Genomic DNA, 27,898 nt, shown 5'->3' on the forward strand with positions numbered 1-27,898 from the left:
CAGGTAACTCTCTGTCACATGTTCCTACAAAATCACCTGGTAAGATCTGTCTCAGGTAACTCTCTGTCACATGTTCCTACATAATCACCTGGTTACATCTGTCTCAGGTAACTCTCTGTCACATGTTCCTACATAATCACCTGGTTACATCTGTCTCGGGTAACTCTGTCATGTGTTCCTACATAATCACCTGGTTACATCTGTCTCAGGTAACTCTCTGTACACATGTTCCTACATAATCACCTGGTTACATCTGTCTCAGGTAACTCTCTGTCACATGTTCCTACATAATCACCTGGTTACATCTGTCTCAGGTAACTCTCTGTACACATGTTCCTACATAATCACCTGGTTACATCTGTCTCAGGTAACTCTCTGTCACATGTTCCTACATAATCACCTGGTTACATCTGTCTCGGGTAACTCTCTGTCACATGTTCCTACATAATCACCTGGTTACATCTGTCTCGGGTTACTCTCTGTACACGTTTCCTACATAATCACCTGGTAACATCTGTCTCGGGTAACTCTCTGTACACGTTTCCTACATAATCACCTGCTAACATCTGTCTCGGGTTACTCTCTGTACACGTTTCCTACAAAATCACCTGGTAAGATCTGTCTCAGGTAACTCTCTGTCACATGTTCCTACAAAATCACCTGGTAAGATCTGTCTCAGGTAACTCTCTGTCACATGTTCCTACATAATCACCTGGTTACATCTGTCTCAGGTAACTCTCTGTCACATGTTCCTACATAATCACCTGGTTACATCTGTCTCGGGTAACTCTGTCATGTGTTCCTACATAATCACCTGGTTACATCTGTCTCAGGTAACTCTCTGTACACATGTTCCTACATAATCACCTGGTTACATCTGTCTCAGGTAACTCTCTGTCACATGTTCCTACATAATCACCTGGTTACATCTGTCTCAGGTAACTCTCTGTACACATGTTCCTACATAATCACCTGGTTACATCTGTCTCAGGTAACTCTCTGTCACATGTTCCTACATAATCACCTGGTTACATCTGTCTCAGGTAACTCTCTGTACACGTGTTCCTACATAATCACCTGGTTACATCTGTCTCAGGTAACTCTCTGTCACATGTTCCTACATAATCACCTGGTTACATCTGTCTCGGGTTACTCTCTGTACACGTTTCCTACATTATCACCTGGTTACATCTGTCTCAGGTAACTCTCTGTACACATTTCCTACATAATCACCTGGTAACATCTGTCTCGGGTTACTCTCTGTACACGCTTCCTATATAATCACCTGGTAACATCTGTCTCGGGTAACTCTCTGTACACATTTCCTACATAATCACCTGCTAACATCTGTCTCAGGTTACTCTCTGTACACGTTTCCTACAAAATCACCTGGTAAGATCTATCTCAGGTAACTCTCTGTCACATGTTCCTACATAATCACCTGGTTACATCTGTCTCGGGTAACTCTCTGTACACGTTTCCTACATTATCACCTGGTTACATCTGTCTCAGGTAACTCTCTGTACACATTTCCTACATAATCACCTGGTAACATCTGTCTCAGGTAACTCTCTGTCACATGTTCCTACATAATCACCTGGTAACATCTGTCTCGGGTAACTCTGTCATGTGTTCCTACATAATCACCTAGTTACATCTGTCTCAGGTAACTCTCTGTACACATGTTCCTACATAATCACCTGGTTACATCTGTCTCAGGTAACTCTCTGTCACATGTTCCTACATAATCACCTGGTTACATCTGTCTCAGGTAACTCTCTGTACACGTTTCCTACATAATCACCTGGTTACATCTGTCTCAGGTAATTCTCTGTCACGTGTTCCTACATAATCACCTGGTTACATCTGTCTCAGGTAACTCTCTGTCACATGTTCCTACATAATCACCTGGTTACATCTGTCTCGGGGTAACTCTCTGTCACGTGTTCCTACATAATCACCTGGTTACATCTGTCTCAGGTAACTCTCTGTACACATTTCCTACATAATCACCTGGTTACATCTGTCTCAGGTAACTCTGTCACGTGTTCCTACATAATCACCTGGTTACATCTGTCTCAGGTAACTATGTCACGTGTTCCTACATAATCACCTGGTTACATCTGTCTCAGGTAACTCTCTGTCACGTGTTCCTACATAATCACCAGGTTACATCTGACTCGGGTAACTCTCTGTACACATTTCCTACATAATCACCTGGTTACATCTGTCTCAGGTAACTCTCTGTACACATTTCCTACATAATCACCTGGTTACATCTGTCTCAGGTAACTCTGTCACATGTTCCTACATAATCACCTAGTTACATCTGTCTCGGGTAACTCTCTGTACACATTTCCTACATAATCACCTGGTTACATCTGTCTCAGGAAACTCTCTGTCACGTGTTCCTACATAATCACCTGGTTACATCTGTCCCAGGTAACTGTCTGTACACATTTCCTACATAATCACCTGGTTACATCTGTCTCGGGTAACTCTCTGTACACATTTCCTACATAATCACCTGGTTACATCTGTCTCAGGTAACTCTCTGTACACATTTCCTACATAATCACCTGGTTACATCTGTCTCGGGTAACTCTCTGTCACGTGTTCCTACATAATCACCTGGTTACATCTGTCTGAGGTAACTCTCTGTCACATGTTCCTACATAATCACCTGGTTACATCTGTCTCGGGTAACTCTCTGTCACATGTTCCTACATAATCACCTGGTTACATCTGTCTCGGGTAACTCTCTGTCACATGTTCCTACATAATCACCTGGTTCCATCTGTCTCAGGTAACTCTCTGTCACGTGTTCCTACATAATCACCTGGTTACATCTGTCTCAGGTAACTCTCTGTCACATGTTCCTACATAATCACCTGGTTACATCTGTCTCAGGTAACTCTCTGTACACATTTCCTACATAATCACCTGGTTCCATCTGTCTGGGGTAACTCTCTGTCACATGTTCCTACATAATCACCTGGTTACATCTGTCTTGGGTAACTCTCTGTCACATGTTCCTACATTATCACCTGGTTACATCTGTCTCAGGTAACTCTCTGTCACATGTTCCTACATAATCACCTGGTTACATCTGTCTCAGGTAACTCTCTGTACACGTTTCCTACATAATCACCTGGTTACATCTGTCTCAGGTAATTCTCTGTCACGTGTTCCTACATAATCACCTGGTTACATCTGTCTCAGGTAACTCTCTGTCACATGTTCCTACATAATCACCTGGTTACATCTGTCTCGGGGTAACTCTCTGTCACGTGTTCCTACATAATCACCTGGTTACATCTGTCTCAGGTAACTCTCTGTACACATTTCCTACATAATCACCTGGTTACATCTGTCTCAGGTAACTCTGTCACGTGTTCCTACATAATCACCTGGTTACATCTGTCTCAGGTAACTATGTCACGTGTTCCTACATAATCACCTGGTTACATCTGTCTCAGGTAACTCTCTGTCACGTGTTCCTACATAATCACCAGGTTACATCTGACTCGGGTAACTCTCTGTACACATTTCCTACATAATCACCTGGTTACATCTGTCTCAGGTAACTCTCTGTACACATTTCCTACATAATCACCTGGTTACATCTGTCTCAGGTAACTCTGTCACATGTTCCTACATAATCACCTAGTTACATCTGTCTCAGGTAACTCTCTGTACACATTTCCTACATAATCACCTGGTTACATCTGTCTCAGGAAACTCTCTGTCACGTGTTCCTACATAATCACCTGGTTACATCTGTCCCAGGTAACTGTCTGTACACATTTCCTACATAATCACCTGGTTACATCTGTCTCGGGTAACTCTCTGTACACATTTCCTACATAATCACCTGGTTACATCTGTCTCAGGTAACTCTCTGTACACATTTCCTACATAATCACCTGGTTACATCTGTCTCGGGTAACTCTCTGTCACGTGTTCCTACATAATCACCTGGTTACATCTGTCTGAGGTAACTCTCTGTCACATGTTCCTACATAATCACCTGGTTACATCTGTCTCGGGTAACTCTCTGTCACATGTTCCTACATAATCACCTGGTTACATCTGTCTCGGGTAACTCTCTGTCACATGTTCCTACATAATCACCTGGTTCCATCTGTCTCAGGTAACTCTCTGTCACGTGTTCCTACATAATCACCTGGTTACATCTGTCTCAGGTAACTCTCTGTCACATGTTCCTACATAATCACCTGGTTACATCTGTCTCAGGTAACTCTCTGTACACATTTCCTACATAATCACCTGGTTCCATCTGTCTGGGGTAACTCTCTGTCACATGTTCCTACATAATCACCTGGTTACATCTGTCTTGGGTAACTCTCTGTCACATGTTCCTACATTATCACCTGGTTACATCTGTCTCAGGTAACTCTCTGTACACATTTCCTACATAATCACCTGGTTACATCTGTCTCGGGTAACTCTCTGTACACATTTCCTACATAATCACCTGGTTACATCTGTCTCGGGTAACTCTCTGTACACATTTCCTACATAATCACCTGGTTAATCTGTCTCAGGTAACTCTCTGTACACATTTCCTACATAATCACCTGGTTACATCTGTCTCAGGTAACTCTATGTCACATGTTCCTACATAATCACCTGGTTACATCTGTCTCAGGTAACTCTCTGTCACAGGTTCCTACATAATCACCTGGTTACATCTGTCTCAGGTAACTCTCTGTCACATGTTCCTACATAATCACCTGGTTACATCTGTCTCAGGTAACTCTCTGTCACATGTTCTTCATCATCAGCTGCTTCTGCAACGTTTGACAAATTGTCCGTGTGGCTGTTTATCCACAGATGCTTAGAGGCTTTTTATTATTTAGTATTTTTGAAACAGTGAACCTGCAGATCATGTGTTCATGTCCCAAGATTTTATACAAAGATTGTTATTAATATGAATGTTTAAGTTTATGTTTTATTGAAATACATGTTTATTTCAGCCATATTAAGCTGCTATGTCTGTGGAAAAGATGAAAAACTGGATCATTTCCAGCTTTGAGATTGTTGAGATTGGCTTTCACACAATGTTTAAGCTCACTGCAGCTCAAAAAGAAAATTTTAAAAATATTTTTTTTATTTTTTTATTTTCATGTTTTACATGAATGGAGAATTCAAGTTATCATCAGCTGACTAATATGAAATTAATGCCTTCTACAATTGATGGTCCGTCATGAAGATCCTGGTTAGAATTGGTCTTCATCTCATGTTTGTCATGAGAGGTGACTAGCCGGATCGGGTGATCAGGCTCGCTGACTTGGTTGATGTCATTGTATCCCAATTGCATAGATCAATGCTCATGATGTCAATCACTGAATTGTCTGGTCCAGACTTTATTATTTACTGACCACTGTCATATAGCTGGAATATTGCTGAGTGTGGCGTTACACAACAAACAAACAAACAAACAAACAAACAAACCACTGATAGTGATCGGGCAATGAGGGGTTAACAGCTGTGTCTGTGTTTGTAGGTGCCCGGAAGAACCATGCAGCTGGCACGAGTCTCGTCAAGGACTACATGAGGAAGAGGAACCTTATTCTGTCCCTTGTGGTATGTCACAAACTGGATTCCCCTGTGGGGATTCTAGGATAGGATTGGTCCCCAGTAGGGCTGGGATGGGTAACTCGGGTACCTGGGTCGGGTAGGTACTGAGTAGGACCCGGGTACCCACAGGACTACCCGGACCTGTGGATAGTCACGTGATTATATTATTTAATGGCAAAAATTATCTAGAACTCTATGGTTGCACTATAAGTGATATATGTTCACATTTCTTTCTGACTTTGCACACATTCCTTCTGACTTTATATGTTTGCATTATGATAAAACATCAGTCAACTTCAGTGTATGCATGACCAGATCAGTTTATACATGTATCTAAATTTAATTTGACAGGAGTACGGTCAAACTATTCCCAATCGGACATGTTTTACCAGTCTCTTGAGACCTACAGCAGGTAGGGTCAGGTTGGGTACCCGGGTAGTAAAGTTGGACTCGACCCAGCCCTAGTCCCCAGCAACCCATGCACAAGAGGCAACTCACTGGATCGTGTGATCAGGTTGAGTGGCCCATGAGTGTGTCATCGTACCCTAGTGGTGTGGATCGTTGCTCAAAATATCAATCAGTGGTTTGTCTAGTCCAAAGTCAGTTATTTACAGGCCACTGTCATGTATTTGGAATAGCGCTGAGTGAGTTACAAAACCAAATGTGAGAAATAGAATGTCTTCTGCCCCACATGGATGAAACAAATTGGCCTTGGCACTTCGAAAATTACAAATTTATTTCTTGTTGGGGCGGTCGGGTAGCACAGTGGTTTAAGCGTTCGTTCGTCATGCAGGGGACCCAGGTTCGATTCCTGACATGGGTACAATGTGTGAAGCCAATTTCTGGTGTCCCCTGCTGTGATACATGTATTGCTGGAATATTGCTAAAAGCGGCGTAAAACCATACTCACTCAATCACTCACTTATTTCTTGTGGCCAAATCATGTCATTTTACAGAGGAAAATGGTAATAGTTGTGAGGAACAGGCAGCCATTGTGATGGTTAGTGAGAACTGATGATGATACAGCCTTCATACAAGGGAGTATGCACAATTCCCGTAACAGCCACACCTGGCCTGAATAGAGACAAGCATATGACCTGACCTGTCATAACTGACAAAACACAGGTCAGAGGTCACTTGCTGGTGTGTTCACACAATAAGCATACCTCTCAACATAGATTTTCTGATATTGCATAATTTGTTGGGAAAATATAGTTGAATTTGATAAATTATCACAGTTATGATTAATAATCATTATTTCTTGTGGGGTTTGAATATGTTTCAGTTTGTTCTTTACTCAAGTGTGTGTGGTTTAGGGGCCAGGGGGTGTCATATTTTTACACTTTTGTAGGGGATAGGGGTGTCATATTTTTACACTTTTGTAGGGGTGTCACAATTTTGCACTTTTGTAGGGAATAGGTTTGTCACAATTTTACACTTTTGTAGGGGATAGGGGTGTCATATTTTTACACTTTTGTAAGGGAAAGGGGTGTCATAATTTTACACTTTTGCAGGGGATAGGGCCAAGGGATGTCATGATTTTATACTTTTGTAGGGGATAGGGCCAAGGGATGTCATGATTTTACACTTTTGTAGTTGGAAGAGGGCATTGTCTGAAACTCAGCAGAGTAAGCTGAGAGCCTTAACGACCTGCACATTTTAGCACACACACATGCATGTCGCTATATAAGTGCAATAATCTTGAATGTGACCTGACCTATTGTGATGTACCTGAAGCCCCAGTGACCAATGACTGACCATCTCTGTGACAGTCCAGCACTGTGGATGCCCTCATCACCCACCACAACCCCCTGGAGCTGCCCGAGATGAAGATCCCCGACGAGGAGAAGATCACTGCCTGGAGGATGTCGCCGTTCACGGAGAAACAGTGGCGGGAGACGGCCAGGATAGCGTGGGACATTTCCCCATCCCTCGCCGTCTTTCTTCCTTCTCGGTAAGTTGACGAGTAAGCACAATATTCTGTTTGTAGTAATGTCTGATAAGTATGTAGCAGGGCTTGGAATCATCCCACAGGTGACATCCGTACCATGTCAGCTTGTTGATAGGATTAACCTCTTTGGTCACGTGGACAAGGCATCCGACCTTGGATCGGAAGTTCCTCGGTTTCAAATCTCATCATGGGATTCAAAAATGTTATTGCTGCTACAAATAGTTAATGCATTTCTAATCAGCAATTTTTTATCTGAGTTATATAATCAGGCACTAGATTCATAAATACTGTCACCTGGTGGTTGTCTTCATAGTAATAATTGCACTTGTTCAATTAAGTTTCACATCATTTGTGAATGTTTGCACGTCCAATAAATATTTTTCTAGACCTGTTGCGAGGCTGATATTTGGTCCAAAGCCTGCAGCACTTATCAGCAAAAATACCCAAATTGGAATTTCAGATTTTCGAGCTAAGTAACAGTCTTTTTCCTAAAATTTCCTAGCAAGGACACTTTTTTTGGAATCTTGGATAGACTCCTGTTTTAGTGTGTCTAATGTACACCCTATGCAGGTTCCGGCAGTCGGAAGCCCTAGTGAAGGAAGTGACCCGCCTGGTACGGACCAACCCCGAAGCTGTATGTCACATCCCAGATGCCCTCAGCTTCCTCGTCACCGCCCAGAGTGTGGAGGCTGATGCGCCCGAGGTAGGCATCAACATCTCATCTCTGTCCTAACCTTTACCCTGCTGAATTTCTAGCATGCTTCTTAGTCAAATTGTTGGAATAATTATCCTTGTATAGAAACGGGCTCCGTCCATCCGTTCGTCCGTCCATACGTCCGTCCGTCACGTTTCGTTTCCGGAGCATAACTCAGAAACCGTTCAATATTTTTTCATCAAACTTTGCAGGTCTGTCAGGTACATGCTGAACTGGTGCCTTTTGCTATTTAGAAATTTTAGAAATATTAATTTTTTACTTTCCATGGCAACAAGATGGACTTAGGTTCCAAACTCATCTTTTTTTTACAATTACAAGTTCCACCTCAGTTAAGAAAGGTTAGGGTTTGTTTAGATTTTATTATGTCATAAAAATTCTGCAACAGGGGCGGGGGATATAGCCACCTTAGTGGCAAACTCTTGTTTCAACTTGTAAACAGCCTACTTGGTAAAATATTATTGTGAGTTTTATTTTGGGTGTCCTTGGGCGACAGGAGTGTCTGTCAGATGGGTTCGACTGCAGATGTGTTAGAGAAGAGGGACTATGCTACATGATATGTAGCCCATTTTCACGGTCTAGAACACGTAATTAGTGCCATGTGTGAATTAGAAAGGGACTCCCTATATAAACTAGTATGTAACCAAATAAACAGTTGTGTAACCAAATAAACAGTTGCGTACAATCAACCTGAGAAAGGGACCCCCTATATAAACTAGTATGTAACCAAATAAACAGTTGTGTAACCAAATAAACAGTTGCGTACAATCAACCTGAGAAAGGGACCCCCTATATAAACTAGTATGTAACCAAATAAACAGTTGTGTAACCAAATAAACAGTTGCGTACAATCAACCTGAGAAAGGGCCCCCCTATATATATATTCCTTGATGAGTAAGATACTGGAATACAGTATTTGACTACTGTTGGAATATTTAAGGATTTTTTTTGTTTTATTTTAAATGGAAATAAAAACAAAACGTGCGGCCGACTTTGTGATGATGCGGGCGGTGCCTGAGAACCAAGATTTATTTTTTTAGCCTTATTGTTTTGTGGTGTTTTGTATTATGTATAATAAAGTATGTCCACCTGTGTTTCAGCTGACTCACATGATGACCTGGGGAATTGTCTCCCCTGTCCTGGCGCTCTCCTACTTCTCCCGGCTGTACCCCCCACATCCCCTCACGGCACAGTTCGCTGTTAGAGTTCTGCGATCTCACCCATCTGTGAGTAGTCATTATCACATGTTATTCGGATGAATCCTATTGGCTCTCATACTTACTGAAACTGAAACCACCTGTGAAGATCCGGGTTAGAATTGGTTTTCAGCTAACCTATGCTTGTCAAAAGAGGCGACTAACGGGATCGGGTGGTCAAGGTCACTGACTTGAAAGATGCATGTCATCATATCCCATTTGCATAGATCGATGCTCATGATGTTTATCACTGGTTTGTCTGGTCCAGACTTGATTATTTACAGATCTCTGTCATATAGCTGGAATATTGCTGAGAGATCTCTGTCATATATCCATATGTCCATCAATTTGTATCAATATGATGCATGTTAGCGTGTTTAGGCATTACATGCTGTTTTATAGTTTGAAATTTGTGGTATAGAGAACGTAATATTGTTTGATGAGTGATCAATATATGTCTGCTTTCAGGAAGCTTTGCTGTTCTACATACCACAGATAGTCCAGGCACTCCGATACGACCCGGTAAGACTTGGTGTCAGTCGTGACATTAGCCACGGTTTCTAACAAATAGTCTGTGGCAGGTCTTTGGGGGAAAAAGGCTATAGATCTTTTTGAGGTCTATTTATAGCGTTAGAAATTGGCACTAGTCCTGTAGTCCACCAGTGGCTATTACGAGTTCTGTCCTTTCTATGCTTCTCCTATTGACCAAACAGATTCCCCGTCTTGTGTCACTTGCACTTGCTTCAAACAAAATAGCGACGCCCAGTCAAGACAATCCGATCGACAATCAAGATCTATATTGTGATAAAACGGGTCTTACATCGTGAAGTGCATCAAATCACGTCAGCACCTTGATGAAAAACATAAAAAGATTTGGAAAATATCTGTTGACAACAAGTTGGCAGTGCACATGCTTTGCAAATCCCGCCATCGACCGAAATCTGCATGACAGTTTACAAACCAGATTTCGGTTTTGATTGGAAAATGCATAGACTTGTTAGTCCAGCCAAAATCTTAACTCCATAATACCAGCCTAGTTCGGCAAGGGTGGAAACTGGACTTATAGAGTCAGTTAACTCTCTTGCCTCGGGAAGATGACCAGAAAGGAGCTTTACAATCTCATTAAAATCAGATCTTAGTTTTTGCTGCCGCTAAACAAAGATCTGACAACATCCCATAACGGATCACGTCAGAACGACCTTTTGCGAACTTTAACTGACCAATGAAATGACTGACAAGAAATCGACATTAGCCAATCAGAAGGCAGCTTTCTCGAGCTTTATGACACAAGTTTCAAACTGGCGACTACGCTTCGAAACATATTTTGACGTATTTCGATTAAAAAATTTAAAACTTATCAAAAGAACATTCTCAAATGGCTTATAGATAGCCTAGATTGTATGGATATAATAAAAAAAACGTAACTTTCGTTCGAATACCCTCTGTTAATTTTTTTGAGGTTGGATGATTAGAAAAAACATTCCGTCCGTCACTTTCATGATCTGGTAAGCGACGCTCTGATTGGCTGGATGAAAGGTCGTTCTGACGTGACCCATAATGGGATGTCCTCAGATCTTTGTTTAGCGATAGCGAGAACTAAGATCTGATTTTAATGAGATTGGGAGCTTTATGAATAAGTTGAGGGGTGGTGGGGTAGCCTAAAGGTTAAAGCTTTCGCTCGTCACACCGAAGACCAAGGTTCGATTCCCAACATGGGTACATTGTGTGAAGCTCATTTCTGGTGTCCACCGATGTGATATTGCTGGAATATTGCTAAAAGCAGCGTAATAAATTGCTGGTGTGTTTCAGATGGGCTACATGTATGAGTTCATCATGTGGGCCGCCAAGACCTCCCAGCTGTTGGCCCACCAGCTGCTGTGGAACATGAAGACCAATATGTTCATGGACGAGGATTCTACCATCAAGGACGGTATGGAGAATTCTTAGGATCAGTTGCCGTGGATACCTGATGCCATAGCCACAGCTAAACAGTAGTGGAAAATATGCTATTGTGTCTTGATCATAAAGTTCTCTATTCAAAATGTAAAACTAAATGAAAGAATATTCTGGAATGTCTTGTAGATGGCTGAGACTGTATGACAGTACTTCCCAATGCAAAGTCTCTTCCATTCAAATGTCTTATCTTATTGAAACGAGAGAAAAACGATGATTTTTGTCAGTCAGTCGTAGGGCCTGTCATTCACAATACCTCATGTTAACCTTTTCTACGTTGCATGATTAGAGAGATGTGTTTCTGCTATTGTGTATGTAACGTTGTGTATGTTCCTCCACAGAGGAGATCTGTTTCTAACGTTGTGTACGTTCCTCCACAGAGGAGATCTGTTTCTAACGTTGTGTATGTTCCTCCACAGAGGAGATCTGTTTCTAACGTTGTGTATGTTCCTCCACAGAGGAGATCTGATTCTATCGTTGTGTATGTTCCTCCATGGAGGAGATCTGTTTCTAACATTGTGTATGTTCCTCCATGGAGGAGATCTGTTTCTAACGTTGTGTACGTTCCTCCATGGAGGAGATCTGTTTCTAACGTTGTGTATCTTCTTCTACAGAGGAGATCTGTTTCTAACGTTATGTATGTTCCTCTACAGAGGAGATCTGTTTCTAAAGTTGTGTATGTTCCTCCACAGAGGAGATCTGATTCTAACGTTGTGTATGTTCCTCCACAGAGGAGATCTGTTTCTAACGTTGTGTACGTTCCTCCATGGAGGAGATCTGTTTCTAACGTTGTGTATCTTCTTCTACAGAGGAGATCTGTTTCTAACGTTATGTATGTTCCTCTACAGAGGAGATCTGTTTCTAAAGTTGTGTATGTTCCTCCACAGAGGAGATCTGTTTCTAACGTTGTGTATGTTCCTCCACAGAGGAGATCGGAGACAAGCTGGAGGCCCTGATGACTGAGATCACAAAATCCTTAGCAGGTCCTGCCCTTCAGTTCTATGAGAGGGAGTTCGATTTCTTCGGGAAAATCACAGCCATTTCTGGAGATATTAGGTAGGTGGGACAAACTGCCAACTGAACTCAGCAGAGAAAGATTCATGGTCCTAAGCCAGCATGAAACTTCAGTTTCTGTTTTTAAATGCATGCTTCCAATTTGTATGATTATTACAGACTATGCAAGTGTTGAAATACTCCAGGTGTTTATTACGAACTTTAGTTACTGTCATGGTATTGATACATTTCAGGCCGTACCCCAAAGGTCCAGAGAGAAATGAAGCTTGTTTGAAGTGTCTGAGTAAAATCCAGTTGCAACAAGGTAGGTTGTGGTTTTAAATGCTGGATACTGTTAAAATAAACGGACACAGTTTCTTCATATATATACACCTGTATTCATCAGCAAACCCAATGCACTTCCTGCACTCGCACTTGTTGTCACTCACTGCCAGCCTCGAGCAAAACAAGATGGCTGACATGAAGTCATTTCCAAAGCATTGAGGGCAGTTTCGTATTCGATGTTAAGTTTCGCATCCACATATTAACAATACTGCATTGCTCTTCTGAAGGAAGTCTGTTGAGTCTGGAGGGCATGGGTGGCCCAGTCATCTAAGGCGCCGCTATTCGCTGTGCATAGTTGTGTCCCTTGGGCAAGCCAGAAACCTATGATTTTTGGTTCGAATTCATGTTCGCCCCAATTATGTTTCTAGGTTTGTCAGCACCATACCCGTTTTCGTGGGTTTCACCGAAGTGGTAAACATCTGAGACCTGCATCACTTAGGGCTTTCCTCCCACATTAAATCCCCATCTGCGGTAGGAACCACCGCACTCTCGTGGGCGCAGCTTATACGAGTGATCTGACAGGTCAATATGACGTCATGATAACACACACATTTCATTGGTTATTGCGTAAACAGGTGACGTCATGTAAACACCCACCCACGTGGGCCGTTTGACAACAAGGACGTAAGTTTTAATGGTAATAAATATCTATCAAACGATTCCAAGACTTTTCAACAAATGCATAGGTCTTTGGTTTCCAGACCTACCTGCCATGTCGTCTTCACATCTTCATAAAATGATACCGCGGAATGTCCACTATATATCCAACGCAGTCCAACACAGAAATTATAGACGCTCTTGTTCTGAGCTATTCTAGATCTCCCGACGACAACAAATTAATACGTTTGTCGTGATGAATATGAACAGTGTAATTGAACAAAAAGAAAACATAATATGTGTCACGGCACCAATCGTTATCCTGTGGTGTACGGTATATCTGCAGTTTATAAATAGCATTTCTCACATATACACGGTAATCGGTGATTTTAACAGTGTTTTTCTTCGTTGTGTTCGTCTTGCCTTTATCTGGAATCTGGATGACAACGATCGTGTAAAAAACCCTGGTAATGGTCAAAAATATTTTCACGTGATCAAAGTAGTTTTTTGTCGCTTCCGTGACATTTTTTCATTGCCCAATAGCAATGTATTTTGGCAAAGTCACACTTGTCCGATGAAGCTCTTCATGCCGAAGTTACTCGATCCGTCAAACTTGGCGGGTCCAGGTGACCCAGATCCCTCTTGATTGCATGCCAAGTGTCATTTGCATAAGGCCATCCATAATTTTTGTATGTGTTTCTCCCCTCAAGCCTAAACTAACCAGAGAGCGGCCGGACGAGATAAAATATATATTACTTATAAAAAAATGTCTTTCAATAATTGTGTAAGTTATATTATGACATTTAAAAAAAAAGTTTAAACACTTGGTACTAGAATCTAGTCTATGAATTTGTTTATTATGTAGATCGATTCTCTTTGCTTAAACAACATGATAAAGTTGATCTGGTACTTTTATAAAGTTGAGCTAGTAGTATTTCTTTTAATAGATCGGTGCGCGATTTTCCACAGCTGCAGCAAAATTAAGACACGAAAACATTATATTATTTCACGTTGCAATGGAAATAAGAATATCAAAATACGGACAGCCTCACAGACTTCGAAACGATGTTCAAATAAATATTTGTTCACATTAATTCTGTCTTGTGCGAGAAAATGGATTTCAACATTATTTTCATCAAGCTTATTCAGGTCGCTGGCTGCACAGATCATCCTCTCTTGTAAACTACTTCGGCATGAACACATGTTTTATCGCGAAGCTCAAAGCAACAATGTTTCTCTCAGATACATTTTTTTCTCCATCCATGACGAGCATCTGTCATAATGTGCCTCAACAACCTTCCTGGTCAGTTGAATTCAACAATGTTATACACACGGCCTCATTCACGGCTTCATCACAAGATTCCTTCCAAATACCCACCACATGATCAGGGTTATGACCTTGGGATGAATTAATAAATTAATTTGCACTTTTAGAAAAGATATTTTTTCGTGAATATTATTATTCAAAAATATCCTGTACATGGTACTTTGGGATTGCACTGCGGATTTCTTTTATTACTTTATAAAACTTTTTGTTTTCCCCTTTCTGACCTCGCGATCTCTTAGCAACCACGCCCCATGAGTGCATCGAGTTGCTGCTTACAACTGACAAGAACTTTGCAATTTCGCTTGTCTTCAATATGAGTAACAAAACATTTTCATGTAAATCCTAATTTGACGAAGAGTTGTTCGAGATAATCAGGGAGCCTTTGGTCATTTTGATTGTGACATTGGTGACTTTATCGTGGAGAAAGTTCCTTCCGATTCACAACTCGAATCGACAAGATGGCGCCTCTCTTCCCGCCCTTGCAGGTGCAACAGAAACTTTGACAAATTCAGTGCCGATTCTTGGGAGTAGTGAATCAGTGTCACAGCGAGATTTCATTGTGGAACCAGATGAAGCCGAATATGTATGTTCACACTTCTTTTGTCAATCATGCGTGACACGGCACAGACAATCGCAGTTAGGGAATGGTGCAGCCACCATGTTGCAGAAATTCATCGATTCGAACACATTGTTTCTGGACTGAGCTAAATAAACGAAGTGTTTGGAGATATCGTAGATACTTGGACTTGAAGAAACGGAATTATACGTTGCAGCAAATGAAGGATTGGTGTGGACAAAACGGGAAAGGGATCCAAGATTGTATTTTAAAACTTGTGCGCGAAGTGTATCCAAATACCCCGAACAAAAAATACATGGGACAAGTGTGGATCTAATGATCAAACTCAGTTTTGTATGTGAAGATTCTGTGAAAGAAAAGGAAATTCATAATTAAAGTTGTCTTGGAATATGTGTATTGAAGTTTTCTTTTATCGTAAGTACAATATTATCTGGCGACGCCTTATGTAGGCCAAAACATCAAGTATATTCAGTTACTTATTTACCAGTTGCTTATGTGCATTGTTATGTTGATACACGTACATTTACATCTATTGTAGTCAAGCTGAGAAATATTGGCGCAACTTCTGGTGCTTCAAATTAGGCCCCTTCCTAAACACTAGATGAAAAATCTCTGTAATAATTTACGATTTATGAATATAAACTGATTATTGTGTGGCACAAATCTAACTGTTGAATGCAAATGAACAAAACTAAACAAATATCTGTAATTTTCGGATTGAACTGAAAGAATCGCGTCGTTAATTTCGTATTTAAGTATCGTTACTGTTACATTAACTGAAACTGATGTTCTGCTGCCGTTCTGCCGTAAAAATATACAACACAATACACTTTGACCTCAAATGCATTAAATATGCCACATGTACATATGACCATGTGCTTTGCTATTTATAGCGCAAACGTAAATAAGCTCCGCCCACTGTGATCGATGCAGACGCCAAACACGATCGATTCGATTTTTTAGGATAAAACTACAGAAAATTTATTGACTTATATCTTGATATGGAGCCATTTGTTGTATCCATGGTTTGTCATTCAAGTTGATACGAAGTTTGACGGTCAATGCAGATCTTGTTCCCGTATGGTTTTCAAAAAACGTCTCCCGACGCTCGGTTGTGTTTACATTGTCAGTCATTGTTCGAAACTGAAACACCGCCACCTTGCGGGCTATTTATAGTCAGGGTGGGGCTTTAAGCTGACATGCTGTGATATAACTGGAATACTGTTAAAAGCGGCTTTATACCCAACTCACTCACTGTTGAGTCTGTTCCAGGTCAGAGTAGGTCCCCAGTTTGTTGTTGAACGCTACGCTCAGCAATATTCCAGCTATGCGGTTGTGGTCTGTACATAACTGAGTCTGGACCAGACATTCCTATAATTGACATAATAAGCATTGATCTACACAATTGGGATACGATGACATGCATCAACTGAGTCAGTGAGCCTGACCACCCTATTCCGTTAGTCACCTCTTGCGACAAGCATGGGTTGCTGAAGGTCAGTTCTAACACGGATCTTCAGAGGTCCAGTTAGCTTGTACAAGAGCTGACTGAAATAAGGATTGGGTGGCTAGACTCGGAGACTTGGCTGTCATCGTGTGCAGATGGCATGAGATGCTTCTCATAGTGTAACAGTACAAGCTCGCTTGTGAAGGCAGGAAATGAGTGAGTGAGTGAATATGGTTTTACGCCGCTTTAAGCAATATTCCAGCACTATCACGGCAGGGGACACCGAGAGATGGGCTTCTCACATTGTACCCATGCCAGGAATCGAATCCGGGTCTTCGGCGTGACGGGTGAACGCTTTAACCACTAGGCTACGCGACCGCCCCGAAGGCAGGAAATGGCTGTTAGGAGACTGTAAGAGTGGGGGCGTTGGGGCAGCCTTGTGGTTAAAATGATCACTCATCATGCCAAAGGCCCGGGTTTGCTTCCCCTTATGGGTACAATGTCTGAAGCCCACATCCAGTGTCCCCCGCCGTGATTTTGCTGGAATATTGCTTAAAGCGACATAAAACCGTACTCACTTGCTCGCTGTAAGAGTGACTGCAGGCATTATGTAATTCATCCTGTTCGTTATTCCATATAATACCCATAGTCTTTCTTTTTTATAGTATAATGTTGAAAATTTGTCTCCCAGAACTGTCTGTGACATCGTGAACAATGGACATCATCTTCAATTATTTATGACAATAGACAGAAGGACTGTTTCACAAAAACAGTGAAACAGTGCGCCAAAACACAACCAAAACACACACAAATGGACATGAAAATGTTGAGTTTCATGTGCATGATGACCTTTACTTGGTTTTCAGTTCAGTTGTGCAAAAGTTGTCAGGTGGCAGGCAACATGTGCTGGGCCCCGTTTCACAAAGCGATCTTAGCGCTACGATTGTCGTAGATCAGTGTTAAAGAATGGGAGTTACGATCGACTTAGCGCTAAGATCACTTTGTGGAACGGGGCCCTGATCTTTTCGTCCCAATACAGGAATTTAGAATAGAAATAGACGTTCACATATAAAAGTGGACTTAATCCACAATTGGTGGATAAAATCTGTTAATACTAGAAAATAGTGTAACTGATTAGATATATTAAAAAGTTTGAACTTGTTTTTATAGTATGTTGTTTTGAATTTTAGGAGTTATCTTCACTCCAGACATGTTTCTATGGGCTGATTCACAAACAATGAAAACATTTATGTGAACTAGCCAGTCAGCTGGAAGCAAAAATTATAATAGTTAGTGAGAATTACTGAAAATAAATTGCATTGACATCCGTGCTCCTATGGAAAACATGCCAGTGTGTAACTGATTGAGTAATGCACACTCGCTCAGCTAGTCCTTAAAGCTTGAGGTGATACTGTCGTCCACAACACAGCAAAGAGTTAAGATGCTTTAAAATGTTGGATAATTAGTACATTTGCAGTTATTACTGCTGATGTGACAAGATTTCAGACCTTCATAACTTCATGGTCAGACACTGGAATGTCACATTTCCTTGAGTTTAGATTTAAGAATTGTTAACATTGTTCCATCACACACTTGATAGAACAGGGGTTTCTAGTTAGAAACAGTTTCACTGCTTTTAGCAATATTCCATCAACCACCAGGGAACACCAGAATTGGGGTTCACATTCAGTACCCATGTGGGGAATCGAACCCGGGTCTTCAGTGTGATGACCCAACGCATTAACCACTAGGCTACCCCACCACCCATTTATCAATGGTAAAGGTGGTAGTCTACAAGGACATGTCACTAGTACTTCCTGCATGTTATGAGTCTTGGACTAGTGGACTTCTGTGAACTTCTAACCATGTCTGTAAATTCTGTGATAAGATGGAGGGTGTTTGTTCCAGGGTGCTACCTACCTTCAAACCCCGAAGCTATCGTCACTGAGATTGACAAGAAATCTGGCACACCTATGCAGAGGTAAGTTAGATATGTGTCAGGACAGGAATATTTGTTGTTGTTTTTGTTGTACACCGCACCTAGCAATACTCCAGCTCTATAACAGGGGTCTGTAAATAATCAAGTCTGGATCAGACAATCCAGTGATTGACATCATGAGCATCCATTTAAGTAATTGGGATATGATGACATGCACCAACCCCGTCAGTGAGCCATAGCACCCAATCCAAATCCAGTCACCTCCCATGACAAGCATGGGTTACAGAATGCTAATTCTAAACTGGGTATTCACAAGGGAGGTCCTCTATCTATCACAATGTAAATTTAGACCTGGAATAGCATGCAAACCTTAAAGATAAGACGTCCACTGGGGAACCAAGCTGCTGTTGTCTAACTTTAACTGGGTTACACCAAGCATAGTCACTTGCTGAAGACCTATTTTCTAACCCAAATCTTTACAGGTCAAGGACAGGCATAGCCTTGGCAACATCAGATTTATAGGGCATGGGAACTAATAGCAGACGACTTATGTCCCAGTTCACCCTGATTATGTTTCTAGGTTTGTTAGCACCATACCCGTGCTCGTTGGTTTCACCGAAGTGGTAAACATGTGAGAACTGCATCACTTTTGGCTATGCTCCCACATCAAGCTGACACACCATGATAATACTGAAATACTATTAGTTGGCTTTAAGCCAAACTCACCCACTCACTCCTTCGTGCAAGATGCCTGATTATTTTATTCAGCTGGAGATACGCAATAAAGTTTCCTGATTGTGTTGATGGCGATGCAAGTAAATGCATCATTCATAATAGATAACTCCAACAATATTGTCGGAATGTTGTCTTTTGAAATATATGGAGTTAGTACACTATTTCATATAACACAGGACTTTGATGCCACCTATAATTGGACACCATGCATTGATTCTTCGGAAAGTGATGACAAAAAAGATACACCAATACACTGCTTTGAAACAGACAAGGGGTCCTCATGATATCATAAGTCTAGAGTAGGGTATAACAACAGGTGTGGCACAAAAATCTCTTTGTGGAATACAGGCCAGACCTGTAACTTACTTCATTGCTCTTTCTTTGACTGTTGTACGTAAAGGAGAACCACTTCTCCTAGGGTTTGTTTGTTTGTTTGTTTGTTGTTTAACGCCGCACTCAGCAATATTCCAGCTATATGATGGCGGTCTGTAAAATAATCTATTCTGGACCAGACAATCCAGTGATTGATATCATGAGCATCGATCCACGCAATTGGGATCGATGACATGTATCAACCACGTCAGCGAGCCTGACCACCCGATCCCGTTAGTCACCTTCTACGACAAGTATGGGTTGCTGAAGATCTATTGTACCTCAGAATCTTCACGGGTCCCTCTCCTAGGGATTACTTGAGATTGTGAGGAGGGAACATATCGATGTCCAACCTGTAAAGCGACTCCACACATAGATGATAAGAAAACATCAAGATAAACACAATATGTGAGGTTGCAGGTTCAATTCCCGTCATCCATAGTGAAAACTTTCATTTCTTGTCTTTGATTTTGGAACATTGGACATTTGAAACACCAAGTACAAATTTATAAGTATAAAAGTATTAGGAGCTCCCCATAGGAGGGTTTACAACGATTGTAACCCTTGTTGGAGGGTTCACAATCAATCATTGTGGGCCCTCATAGGAGGGTTTACAATCAATGTAAACCAGACTACAGGGGATTACATACCGCATTCAACATAATAAGCGCCCAATGTTTATATACGAGAGATACATTTTTCCAGAATTTAATTGCTCATAATTAAGGGTGCATATAACACACGAGTGCATATTATACTCGAATAAATATGTGTTGTGTACATTGATCAATCAAAAGGGGTGCTAATTGGGATTGTCCACAAGCCAAAATATTGGCAGATATGTGGGCGCTTATTAGAGCGGGGCGCTTATTACGTCGAATACAGTATATAAACTAATGCGCTCTGTGGGGAATTCAACCATTTAAAAATACTCATGGCTTACACAAACACGTAGGAGTTTTATGACTACGCTTCCATTATGTTTCAATGCTGTTGAAATGAACCACTTTTCCCTGCAGTGCTGCGAAAGCCCCGTACCTGGCCAAGTTCCGGGTGAAGAGGTGCGGCATCCATGGCCTGGAGAGACTGGCCCTGGGGGACAACCAGGCCCTTGCCAAGGACTCCGTGGTCCCCGAATACTGGCAGGCCTGCATATTCAAGGTCGGCGATGATGTCAGACAGGTAGGTGGTGTTGGGCTCGATACTTCTAACCTTTGTCCCCAAACTTTGTGGAGGGTTATATTGCTGTCACCTTTTTCAGATTACCTCTGCAGGCATGTTACTGTATATTTGCTTTTTTATATACTTCAGTGTGAAAGACTGAAGTTTTGAAAAGTGATATTTTTATTGCTGTGAACATAATACTTGATAATTCACTGCAGTGAACATAACACTATGACCGAACTATTGTCATACAAGAGTTACATCCCCTTAAATTGTCTCCCTTTATCGTAAGTGTTAAAGCATGACAAACTGTTGACGTTGTTTTTACGTGAGTTCCACATTGACAAGGCAAAATATAGACAGATGGTCATTTATGGAGTTAATATCACTTCTTGCCGTTTGTTTTTCTCATAAAAATGTTTCATTATAAACTGTAAACTCGTCAACCAAGATCGTTCGTTTCGCAAAGCGCCATTTTTTTAGGGGTGGTGAACTGTCCCTGTGTGTTAAGTAGGGAGAATTTACATTTTCAAGGTTTTACATTTGTAATTAAATAATTTAGTTTTCCCTCTGTTCCAACATTCCCCATCTAGAATGACCCCCCTCTGTTCCAACATCCCCATCTAGAATGACCCCCTCTGTTCCAACATCCCCATCTAGAATGACCCCCTCTGTTCCAACATCCCCATCTATAATGACCCCATCTGTTCCAACATCCCCATCTAGAATGACCCCCCTCTGTTCCAACATCCCCATCTAGAATGACCCCATCTGTTCCAACATCCCCATCTAGAATGACCCCCCTCTCTTCCAACATCCCCATCTAGAATGACCCCCTCTGTTCCAACATCCCCATCTAGAATGACCCCTCTGTTCCAACATCCCCATCTAGAATGACCCCCTCTGTTCCAACATCCCCATCTATAATGACCCCATCTGTTCCAACATCCCCATCTAGAATGACCCCCTCTGTTCCAACATCCCCATCTAGAATGACCCCATCTGTTCCAACATCCCCATCTAGAATGACCCCCCCTCTCTTCCAACATCCCCATCTAGAATGACCCCCTCTCTTCCAACATCCCCATCTAGAATGACCCCCTCTCTTCCAACCTCCCCATCTAGAATGACCCCCCTCTGTTCCAACATCCCCATCTAGAATGACCCCCTCTGTTCCAACATCCCCATCTGGAATGACCCCCTCTGTTCCAACATTCCCATCTAGAATGACCATGATGTACCTCTGTTTCAGGACATGCTGGCGCTCCAGGTGATAGGAATGTTCAAGAATATCTTTGAGCTGGCGGGACTTGAACTCTACTTGGCTCCCTACAGGGTTGTTGCCACAGCTCCAGGGGTGAGGAGCTCTATGTTTACCTGTTTGAATATGTGTAGGTCAAGGCTAATTTGCAAATTTGTATGGTAAGATTAAGGATAATATCAACACTGCCCTTGGATTAAGGTTTATCATTATCTGTATAACAGTGTGCTATGAGAAGAATGACAGTTGACCTGTAGGGTGGAAACGGTACACCAAGGTCACGATACAATACGTATCACAATACATAGGTCACGATACGATACCTCTTGTGATACGCATATTTACGTCAAATCGCATGGAAATGACAATAAATATTTCAGAGCAGGTTCAAAAGGAAAAGCTAGCTGTTGACACATGTTTGTAAGGGCTTGTAGCAGTAATTACAACACATTTTGCTATATGTGACTGACATAAATGCCAGTGGTCACTAAACGAGTCGTAATATTTTTCAGCAAGTGTACAAAGAAAAACGTATCTTGTATTGTGTCGTCACAAGAAAAGTGACCATACATCAGTGCCCTGATATATTGCTTGACCCCTGTTGACCTGTATGACACTGTCTCTGTGTTATATTGCAGTGCGGGGTCATCGAGTGTGTGCCGGACAGCAAGTCACGTGACCAGATCGGGAGACAGACCGACATCGGCATGTATGAGTATTTCATAGCCAAGTATGGAGATGAATCTTCACCGGAGTTCCAAGCTGTGAGTTGTTCTATTTCGTAACTCAAACTCATATTTTTCATTTTCTTCTTAATATTAAATTATGTAAGGAAGTTTAATAGCTTGCATGTCCCCCAGTTATGATAAGGCTAATTGACATAGCAACAAATATCCATGGTTTGTGGGTGTGGCTACTATTCAAAGTCAGCTACTTCCATTCTCTACATCTATCGAAAATTGATGATGGTAACATTTGGATTTAAAATGTCTTGGTCTTTTTTGCCTACAAGTATTATGTGTATCATTGGGTATATATGTAATGAAAATATCATATTAAACTACTCTTGAACATGGAAAAGCAGATTAGATACCGATTCTCTCATCAAGTTGGACTTAAAGCAACAGTCAGATTTGTTCTTTCGAATTTTGTTGGGCTGGGGGATCTGTCATCTTCTTATAACTTTTGTTTAGATGTTGATACAGTTTTCATATATATACGTAGCCCAGAATGTGTGTGAGCATATGTGGTAGTAGATGTGTAACCATGACAACCATGTCTCCTTCAGGCCCGACATAACTTCGTTGTCAGCATGGCTGCCTACAGCATCATCAGCTACCTGCTGCAGATCAAGGACAGACACAATGGAAACATCATGCTCAACAGCAAGGGACACATCATCCACATTGGTCAGTCACCATGTTCACATGTTCCCGTGGGATTCTAGGTTAAAGTTGGTCCTCAGCAACCTATGCTGGTCGTAAGAGGCGACCAAGATCGGTGACTTGGTTGGTTGCGTGTCATTATACCAGTCTGTATTACCTGATGGAGTGGATCATTGCTCACTATATCAATCATTTGATTGTCTGGTCCAAACTTAATTACAGCGGAAGAAACTAATGGTTTTAGTCAACTAGTCCTCATAATGATAATGTATAGTAAAACCCATAAAAAAGGCCAATTTGTACTCGTCCTTAAAATACCTTTGCTATTGGGCATTTTTGCAAGGACTAGAGGACTAGTGCCAATTTCTTACACTGAATTATTTACAGGCCATCATCATATAGCTGGAATATTGCTGAGTGTTGGCTATGTAACAAGCACGCACACACGTAATGGCTAACTTGTGCATGGACCAGTAGGATGGGTTGTGTATTAGTCTTTATTGGAACCTGGAGAACTGAAAAACTGGACCTATGTCAACTGATGTGATTTTTGGACAATTACTGGATTTGCAAGTTCTTACCAATACTAGTTAGTGGGCACTGTGTGCCAGCGAAAGCTGAATATGGGTCGAATTGACACACCATGCTCACAGGTTTCACCAAACTGGTAGATGTCTGTGACCCCTGTTTCTTAATCCCAGTAAAATCAGATCTTAGTTCTCGCTACTGAGAACCAAAGCCATAGTGAACACAAAGATCGGATTCCAATGAGATTTGTGTTTCTTTGAGAATTAAACACACCTCAAGCTGACATGGCTAAAATCAAACACCTGTAAAAACCAACACACTAACATCCATGCATACTGTACTCAAAATATAATAAGAATTTTTTATTAGATTATTAGAACATGTTAGTTTCCATTTGGGACTGTTTCTGTTTGACTGACCTTAATGCTAGGAGGACATTTTGTTGCAGATTTTGGCTTCATGTTTGAGAGTTCCCCGGGAGGAAACCTTGGCTGGGAGCCGGACATCAAGCTGACTGAGGAGATGCTAATGATCATGGGTGGCACGATGGAGGCGCCGTCCTTCCAGTGGTTCATGGAGCTGTGTGTGCAGGGATACCTTGCTGTCAGGTACGCTGATGTACTCTGTCATTGCCTGTTGGTGGCCACTGGAATGGGTGGCCGATTGGCTGTGCAGAGTTATGTCCCTTAGGCGTGCCAGGAACCTGTGATCATGGGTTAAAATGTAAATTTCTAAATTGTGAGATCCATGACTGTAGTGATTGGTGTTGCCTACTGCGGATCCAGCATTTTCAAAAGGGAGGGGTCCTAAAATATCAAAATCCTCTCTTAAATTTTACTACCTACAACATACTCCGTTTGGTTTTCAAAAGGATGGGGCTGGACACCCTCTCCGGATCCACCTATGGTTTCCAAAGTGGTAAATGTCTTTATCATCCAAAGCTCGTCTCCACTCGAGACATCACTGCAATAAACTTGCATCACAATCTTTTGCAACCATTGTGACCATCAGTTACCATGATTTCACAATCAAAAGACATGGCTAATTTTTCTCCTACTGCAACTGGTTAGCTGTACCTTTTTTAGACAGGACACTGCTTGTTACTGTTTACATACAGCAGGGTGCAAGGGTGGCCCAGTCGTCTAAGGCGCCGCGATTCGCTGTGCAGAGTTGCGTTCCATGGGCACGCCAGAATTGATTGTTGGTTCGAATCCTGGTTAGCCCCGATTATGTTTCTAGGTTTGTCAGCACCATACCCGTGCTCGTGGGTTTCACCGAAGTGGTAAACGTCTGAGACCTGCATCACTTCGGGCTTTCCTCCCACATTAAGCTGACATGCCATGATATAACTGGAATACTGTTAAAATCGGCATAAAACCCAACTCACTCACTCACTTATATACAGCAAGCCTCACAGTTTGAAGCTTTTATTGATATCGTGTTGATATATTTGATATCAAAAGACACTCGGGTGAGACCAACATCACTTTGGACTTCCTCTCACATCATGCAATGATGTAACTGAATTACTGTTCAAAGCAGCATTAAACCAAACTCACTCACTCACTCATTGTTGTCCACCTCAGTACAAGCTACATATTGTGAACTTCAGGCTATTATAAGGGTTGATGTTCATGCTATCAATCACTGGTTTGCATGATCCGAACTTGAGTGACTGTGGTAAAGCTGAGAATTCTGACTGTCAGAAAAGGTTTATTCTATGAGAAACAATATAACGTCACTTATTACCTACAAGGGCAAACATATCAGGGTTCATAAAAATTATATGTGCCCCAGGGTCATATCACAGTGACCTGTGAGGATCCGGGGTAGAATAGGTCTTCAGCAACCCATGCTTGCCGTAAAAGGCGACTATGCTTCTTTTAATTGATGCTTATGATATCAGTCACTGGATTGTCTGGTCCAGACTCGATTATTTACAGGCCACCGTCATATATCTTGAATATTGCTGAGTGTGGCAACAAACAAACAAACAAACAAACAAACAAACAAACAAACACAGTGTATTGTTTTCATCATCTGGATGGCAGTGTTGACGTTATTCGAATCTTATTGTGATGTGAGGTCAGAATGATGTCACACTAGAAACGTCATAGCAAAAGACTGTTGACGTTATTCAACAAATGGTGGTTCTGCTACTGTTGTGACTTGCTGTCCTCATAGGTAAACACTCTAATGTCGCTGTATGTAGACATCTTCTTCGGTAATAAATAGAACATTATATGAGTGTTCATGTCATACTATGTATACAACATTCGTGCCTAAATTCCAGTATTTCCCTCACTATCGCTCAGGAAATACCTGAATTTAGACATCAATGTCGTAAACATAGCATGACATGAACACTCAAATAATATCCTCTATGTAATAACATAGCTAACACTGCTCTGTGTCTCCAGGCCCTACCAGGAGGCAATCATCTCCCTGGTGTCCCTCATGCTGGACACAAGGCTGCCGTGTTTCCGCGGACAAACCATCAAGCTGCTCCGGAGTCGCTTTGCCCCTCAGGCCAACGAGAGAGAGGCTGCCAACTTCATGCTGAAGATCATCCGAGACTGCACCCTCAACTGGCGTGGTCGCACCTACGACATGCTACAGTACTATCAAAACCAGATTCCGTATTGATTCACTCGTCGTCTCAGTATTTGGAATCAAGCATGTGCAAGACACTGCTAGACTCTGTGTATACAGTGTATAGATATTTATTGTGTGAAGTACCTCGAACTGTGGATTCTATCCTGTTGCCTGTCAGGCCATAATGAATTGATTGCGAGATTATGATCCCCACCCGACTCACGACTACCCCCCCCCCCCAACAAATTAATTTTATATGTCCGAGTGAAATGTGTAATCACATAAACAACATCAGCTGTCAAACAGCCATTTCCTGTTTACACCATGCCATAAACTGGTCTACAACTGACTCTTGTTTGTGTACCTGCCTATCATCTGCTTGCTGTCAAGATGGTGTTCACTATTTTGAAAATACGAGAGAGAGTGTGCAAACCATTTAAGACTGGTATGCCTGTCCTTTGCCAGGGTCTATGACTCCTCTGGAAATCTTCAACAAGTTTGCTTGTGGGGATAAATTGAGGATAAATTCATAAACGCAATTTGTACAATTTGGGGCATGGAAAACAAAAATAGGTTTGACACAGGTACATCCGACTGCTACTGTTGAAATCAATGTTTATTTATTATGTTTGTTATTTCAGTCATCTAATGTTCATACCAAGGTGTCCAGTGTTCAACTTGATGACTTTAATAGAGAATAAAAAAATAAAAAATAAAAAACCTCCCTCCCCACTTTTGAAAAAAAAGGGGATAATGATCTAGCAATTAATTCTTTGTGGCCTTATGGCAGTGTGTGGCACTGGACTACACAAAATGTGCCGGCTGTGTGTGTGTAAGGTCTTTTGTATATTTGTGGCATATCTTAGTGGGCTAGCACTATAAACCAGCATTAGTCTGGACAAGTACAAGCAGACATACACCTATATGCATGTACATATAAGTTCAATAATCTTGAACGTGACATTAAACTCCATCTCACCTCACTGTCTAGTCTGCAATGTAATCCCTCTGTAAACATGTACATATTTCCTCAAGATGCGGCTGTGATACTGTGTTTTATCAATGTTATATGTTACCATATGAATCATGTTATTGTTGTACTATTCTCCAAGTTCCCATAGCACATAGCTCATTCGTTAGAGAGTACCCCTTTTATCAACATGCAGAATGTACAAGAAATGTTATTGTGTTATGTTCTAAGTAACACCATGAATAAA

At 41.5% G+C, this 27,898-nt stretch overlaps 1 protein-coding gene across 1 annotated transcript in view; it reads left to right on the forward strand.

The window, feature by feature from the left end:
- Window positions 1-26,911, forward strand: part of LOC139477350 (phosphatidylinositol 4-kinase alpha-like) — an 85,347-nt gene extending 58,436 nt beyond the window's left edge. The window contains exons 37-51 of the mRNA XM_071259903.1: window positions 5,531-5,610; window positions 7,377-7,558; window positions 8,126-8,258; window positions 9,368-9,493; window positions 9,932-9,985; window positions 11,273-11,393; window positions 12,343-12,472; window positions 12,664-12,734; window positions 18,611-18,683; window positions 20,768-20,930; window positions 22,165-22,269; window positions 22,812-22,937; window positions 23,462-23,582; window positions 24,535-24,694; window positions 26,507-26,911. Coding sequence (XP_071116004.1) covers window positions 5,531-5,610; window positions 7,377-7,558; window positions 8,126-8,258; window positions 9,368-9,493; window positions 9,932-9,985; window positions 11,273-11,393; window positions 12,343-12,472; window positions 12,664-12,734; window positions 18,611-18,683; window positions 20,768-20,930; window positions 22,165-22,269; window positions 22,812-22,937; window positions 23,462-23,582; window positions 24,535-24,694; window positions 26,507-26,732 — 1,871 coding nt within the window. The 3' untranslated portion in view covers window positions 26,733-26,911. The remainder of the gene's footprint in view (window positions 1-5,530; window positions 5,611-7,376; window positions 7,559-8,125; window positions 8,259-9,367; window positions 9,494-9,931; window positions 9,986-11,272; window positions 11,394-12,342; window positions 12,473-12,663; window positions 12,735-18,610; window positions 18,684-20,767; window positions 20,931-22,164; window positions 22,270-22,811; window positions 22,938-23,461; window positions 23,583-24,534; window positions 24,695-26,506) is intronic.
- The last annotated feature ends 987 nt before the right edge of the window (window positions 26,912-27,898 follow it).

This window comes from Haliotis cracherodii, unplaced genomic scaffold (assembly GCF_022045235.1).
Source record: "Haliotis cracherodii isolate W230 unplaced genomic scaffold, xgHalCrac1.p SCAF_33, whole genome shotgun sequence".
Classification (NCBI taxonomy): Eukaryota; Metazoa; Mollusca; class Gastropoda; order Lepetellida; family Haliotidae; genus Haliotis; species Haliotis cracherodii.